Source organism: Grammomys surdaster, unplaced genomic scaffold (genome assembly GCF_004785775.1).
Source record: "Grammomys surdaster isolate TR1022 unplaced genomic scaffold, NIH_TR_1.0 273, whole genome shotgun sequence".
Taxonomy (NCBI): Eukaryota; Metazoa; Chordata; class Mammalia; order Rodentia; family Muridae; genus Grammomys; species Grammomys surdaster.
In genome coordinates this window covers 1207788-1213787 of record NW_021604714.1, presented here as the reverse complement: position 1 = coordinate 1213787, position 6000 = coordinate 1207788, and the positions used below count along the sequence as shown (strand labels likewise).

Below are 6000 nucleotides of genomic sequence, written 5' to 3'. Positions count from 1 at the left end.
AGGGCACACCTGTGAGGGCTGGGCACACCTGTGAAGGTTGTGGGCACATGTGAAAGCTGGGAGCACTTGTGAGGGCTGGGCACACCTGTGAGAGCTGGGGGCACTTGTGAGGGCAGGGCACACCTGTGAGGGTTGAGGGCACCTGTGAGAGCTGGGGACACTTGTGAGGGCAGGGCACACCTGTGAGAGCTGGGGGCACCTGTGAGAGCTGGGGGCATCTGTGAGAGCAGGGCGCACCTGTGAGGGTTGAGGGCACCTGTGAGAGCTGGGGGCATCTGTGAGGGCAGGGCACACCTGTGAAGGTTTTTTTTTTTCTTGCCTGTGTCATCTAAATCCTGATCTTTTGATGTGATAAGACCCACCCTATATCTGGGCCGTGCCTTCTTGTCAGGCTACATAAAGGACACAGACGAAGGAAGCTTTTGCGCTTTTGCTGCTTGCCCTCGCTTTCATCGGCAAGTTCGCTAGTATCAGAACCTGCTTCTCCGGGATTCCAGTATACACTGAAGAGCAGCTGAGACATGCAGCTTCACGGACCAAACGGCTACCCTGAACTTTCCATCCAGAGATAGATACATATGAGATACACAAGTAAATATCAATTCTGTCCCTCCAGAGAACTCTGACTAACAGACATGCACACCCTCTCTACCTCTAGAAAACATTCATGGCCTTAAAACTGTGTGACCTAAACCATCAGCAACCGTGAGACTCAGCAGCAGCCTGTGTGTTTCTCTCTGCCCAGAGGACGCACGGCATGTCCACCTGACTGCAGCTGTAACAGAGGCGGTGTGCAGGAGGCGTGCAGAGCAGAAGAACCCCTTGCATTTTCCTGTCTCGAAGATGAATGTGATTCAGAACAGTGAGGTCTCAGCAGTCAGACACTGGCCACCTACTTTTAGGACACAGGCTGCTCCTGAGTAAAAACAGACTAGAAGTGACCTTGGAGAGAAATTCTGTGGGTGAAGAGGAAAATGTACCACATCAAAACCATTTTTTCACTTAAAAAATGCAAGCTCAAACCTCTAGAGAATAAAGTGAAACTCACTGGGTTCAAATCAAACATCAGAGTAGCTGGGAAACGTTAGTCTTTCTTAAGTCACAGATTGCAAACACTCTAGAGGTGCCAAGAGGATGGATGGTAAGACAGACGGATGGATGGATCTAGGAATCTCCCCCAGCACCCCTCTCTCTGACACTACAACATTTTGCATCCTTTCACGAGAAGCAGAAGGCAGCACATCATTGTGAAAGGTGACAACTTGCTTCCTCTTCCCTCGGGGTATGCGCCACTCGGGGTATGCGCCACTCGGGGTATGCGCCAAAAGACTTCCATGTCACTCAACATCATACTGACCTTTAAAATGTTCCGGCCATCAAAGGATTCTCTTTCCTTGAAGATATATTTGCCATCTGCTGTGTAGAGATTGTACCTGCCTTCAGCTGTAAATAATGCAGGGACAGTGTGAGAGGAAGCTGAGGTTGTTTGTATCTGCCCTGAGTGTCTACAGGTCCCCAGGCCACCTAGCAAATGGCTCACCTCCTGCTTTAGAAAGCAACATGAGCAGGGAGGAGCAGTTGAGAGCCAAGAGATGAGGCTCCCATGCGCAGTACCAACCAGTCTGTCCATGAGTCTTCATTCCTTCCGCGCTCTCAGGCACTAACTGTATATACTGGGAAACTGACAGCTCTCCCATGGATCTCAGTTTCCCACTAAGTCATCTCCAGGGTTTTACAACCCCCAAATAAATGGCATGTGATGTTAACTGTGTTGAAATACACAAAAGCTCACATATAAACTCTTCAAAGCGGCTGGTGCCCAGGCTTTGGGTTGACCTAAGGACTCCTTCCACACTGGGTCAGGGGTGGGGGAATGCCACCATTAAAGCTATCCTTACGCTCTACATGGAAGGCAGCAAGTCCATGACCTTGGCCTAAACAGAACTGTGCTCTAGCTGACTGAGTTAATTTAGGTTGCATGTCCCAAAAGATGTCCTTAAAGGACAGCCAGAAGATAATCAAAGGGAATGGAGACAGGGAAAAGTAACGTATCTTTTCATGCCCTTTTCAAGTAAAAATTCAATACAGAGAAGAGCACAGGGAAGAGAAAATTCAAAGGCGCTCAAGGATTATTTAACTTTCAGAATGCTGTCTGGCTGTAACTCTTCCCTGCCTCCTGGCAGACCTACGCACATTCCTCTTTCTACTTCTCAGTATTTTCTCCTACTGTACAGCTCTGCAGAGTCCCAGGACAGAGTTCTAACAACTGCATGGGCAGATATCCCAGTTTAGCTATGTGTGTGGGAAGTCCTGACCTCGATCGGAATAGAAAGCGCATTCTAAACAAGACCCACCCTCAGGCATACCCCTCAGTTTAAAAACAAGTTCTGAAAGCCAGCCATGGTGGCACACTCCTATAAAGCCAGCACTTGGGATGTGGCAGATCAAGGACTTAGGGTCATGTCCCTTCTGTGGAGCAAACTGAAGGCCAGCCTGGGTTACATGAGATCCTGTCTCAAAAACACAAGCAAACCAAACAACAGCTTCCCTGCTAAGCAAAAAGAACATGAGCAGTCTGGAAAGAAGTAAATCAATAGCAAAGAGACTATTAAAAAGTAGAGCATGTGGGTAGGGAGCCACTCGGTCGGGAAAGTGCTGGCCTTGCAGTAGGAGGGCCTCTGTGAGCTTAATCCCAGAACCCATGGGGGAAAGGCTGGCTCAGTGGCACACTTAAACTTTTAGCTCAAGGGAGGCAGAGATAGGAGGGTCTTGGTCTCACTGGACAGCCAGATCACCCTACTTAGTGAATTACAGGCAAGCAGGAGGTCCTGTGGATGGAATAGGAAGGGGCAAGGTGCAGGGAGACTGAGGCTCTGCACTGTTCAGGTTAAATTTCCCTGGGCATCTTAAATCCTTCGGGGAGAGAAGCTCAGTGACCAGAAGTGGAGTCTCATGAATACTAAACAAGCACTTTATCCCAAACTGTACCCCAATCCTTATCCCATATTTCTGTATGCAGAATCTGACAGCCCCATGTGTGACAGAACTAACTACATGCTAGGCATGCCCCTGCCTCGTGCACTGGGTTCATCAGAGTGAAGGCTTATCAGGGACTCCTGGCCACCCTGAATTGAAAGCGCTGGCTAGTCTCAAGAGGCCTTGCTGCTCACTGCCCTGCTGCAGCTCTTCGGGGACTTACCGTTGGGGTCTTTCCTGAGCAGTGTGTTCATAACCGTGGCATGCAGTTTCACACTGGTCCACTCCTTCACGATGAGTCCCAGGGACTGAAAGCGCTCTAGCACTCGATCAACCAGTTCCTGCAGCCTGGAGTGTGAAACACAGAAGTTCTGATAAACCCCAAACCCTGACCACTAATTCAACACAACGGATTGTGTGCTCTGTGGCAGTCATACAAAGCCCTGCACCAGCAGTGGCAGAGGCCACTGCCCCCACCAGAGCTCACTGTCTGATTAAGAGGAACAAGTCACTGCCAGTTATGGTGACACAAGTCTGCAATCCCGTCACCCAGGAGACAGACATAGCGAGTCATAACTTTGTTGTTTTGTTTGTTTATTTGTTTGTGAGTCAGGTCTCACTATGTAGCACTGGCTAGCCTAAAGCTCACTGTGCAGATCAGGCTGGCCTCAGCCTCAGAGACCAGCTTGCCTTTGCTCCCCAAGTATTGAGATAAAAGACATGAGCCACCAAGCCTGGCAGGACGTAAGCCTGAAGCAAACATGAGACTCACAGAGCTCCAGGGCAGCCCGGGTCACAGAACAAGCCCCTGGAGAGAGGAGTCAGGAGAAGGAACGATGTCACAGCAGTGCAATATTGGTTTTATGACAGTAGTTGGCTGCCTGGAGACATAGATTTACGCATGTTATTGAAGGATTAATAAAGGTTCCCAGACAAACCAGAAAAGTATGGCCACTTCACGTCATTAAAAAGCAGTTCATGTACTACCCCAAGCCGTGCAGGGTCACAGAGGCAGTCTGCTGGTTACTGGACCCCTGTGACGGAGTAAGAAGGGCTGGATGTGAAGCAGTGGCCAGAACCCAGAGTCAGGCTCTTAACAGGGACTGCTGGGACCCAAGGTCCACTTCTGCACTTTGCCTCTGCCAAGGAGAAAGTGTTTCCAAAGTGGAGAGCAGGAAAGAAAGGGGCAGTTGCACAGGACCAGCTGGGTGGCTTCTAAGATGGAGAAAGAAGACCAGACAATGCACTTGTCACTGCAGAGAGCACACACACCGAGTCTCGGAATCACTTCACCTTCACCGCACACCGTTACCCTAATTTACCAACAAAGGAGCTAAGCAGAAGCAAGTTACGGAACTTGAACAGATCATGTAACTTCTAAGTGGCAAATCCAAACTTACACACAATCACACACACACAGACACATAGACACATAGACACACACACACACTTCTTCTGGGCTGAGGTTTTGCTCAGTGATAGAGTGTGTGATTAGTATGTATAAGGTCCCAGAGTCAATCCCAGCAATGAAACAATTTTCCTATTAATTTAAAAATGTCTTTCTTTTATCTTTTGTATGTGTATGAGAGAGAAAGTGAAGGGGCAAGGGTAAGAGAGAGAGAGAGAGAGAGAGAGAGAGAGAGAGAGAGAGAGAGAGAACAAGCAAGTCAGGTTGGGCCTACATGTGTGACAGTGCGAGTGTGGAGGAGTAGTCAGAGGACAACTTGTGGGAGTCACATCTCTCTCTCCACCATGTAGGTCTGGGAGTTGAACTCCCAAGTTGTCAGGCTTGGCCGCAAGCACCTTTATCCACTGAGCCATCTTGCCAGCGCCTTTTTCATAATTTTTTCAGTTAGTGTACAGAATAATGGGTTTCATTATGATATTTTCATGTGCATGTACATATCCTTATCTTTATCATACTCACCCTCCTGCTACCCTCCTGTATCCCTCTTCCTACAAGGCCATTTTAATTAGTTAAAGATGAGTTTTTAAAAATCAGCACAGGCCAGTCTGCCTTCAGATTCTGAGTCCTTGGGACCCCACCATGAATGAGGCAATGGTGGCACTTCCTACATTTGCTGACACTCTGGGGCACGAGCAGGAAGGTCCCGTGAGAAAAGTGGTACACGCGGCAGAGCAAAAGGGAAGGAAAGCAAGGCCAGCTCCCGAAGCCTGGGCTTGGTGACCAGGCGATACAGCAGCTGAAGCTATGCAGACTCCTCCGCTCACTGCGGTCAGGGGGAGGGCTAACACTGTGCCGCTCTAACTGTGTAGCACGGGACATCAGGTCTGAAGGACAGCTCAGGCACATGTGTCCAAGGACAGGCAGTAATACAAGTCTGAAGTTCAATGTAGGCGAGCGATGGAAATGTGGCGGTCGGCCCAGCATCCTTCAGCTAGGCATGGTGACACACGTACTTGGAAGCCGGAGGCGGGAGGTCAAGGTCTTCCTCAGCTACACACTGAGTCTGGAACCAGCCAGGGCGATGTGAGACCCTGTCTCAGTGAGTCAGGAAGAGCAGTGACTGTCTCAGTGAGCCAGGAAGAGCAGTGAGAGCACAGGACAGGTGCAGCACAGAAGGAGGATTAAGAGCGAGGCGTGAGACAGCTGTGGACAGCCTCCTGACACGCTTCCCTGTGAAAGGGCAGAGAAGGAACCAGAAGGCAGAGAGGCAGGAAGGAGTGCCAATGAGGCACAACCAGCTCGGGCAGCAGCAGGGACACCTGTAGCAAAGCGGTTTCACGGCTACACCAGAGTTGGAAGTCTTGGGACAAAGGACAAGGGAGGAATAGGACAGGGGTTTGGCAAAGCAGGCCAGTCTTACCACACTAGAAAGAAAGGAGAGGAAGAAATGGCAGCCTTTGGCGGGTCACAAGAAGCAGTGCAGGTACTGCTGAACTCTAAAAAGCCAGGAATTAAGGAACAAAAAACATGTCACCCAAACAGACAAATGTGCAGTCTCAGGGTTCAGCCACTACTATAGAAGTGGGGCAGAGGAGCTATGCCTCCATAATTGGTCC

The 6000-nt window shown here is 49.7% G+C and overlaps 1 protein-coding gene across 7 annotated transcripts in view; it reads right to left on the bottom strand.

Annotated features, from left to right (window-relative positions):
* Nucleotides 1-6000, bottom strand: part of Ascc1 (activating signal cointegrator 1 complex subunit 1) — a 98411-nt gene that overhangs the window by 32501 nt on the left and 59910 nt on the right. For all 7 annotated transcript variants that reach the window (XM_028776777.1, XM_028776774.1, XM_028776776.1 and 4 more), the window contains exons 8-9: nt 3200-3324; nt 1358-1443 (exon numbers count right to left, since the gene is read on the bottom strand). In XM_028776777.1, coding sequence (XP_028632610.1) covers nt 1358-1443; nt 3200-3324 — 211 coding nt within the window. The remainder of the gene's footprint in view (nt 1-1357; nt 1444-3199; nt 3325-6000) is intronic.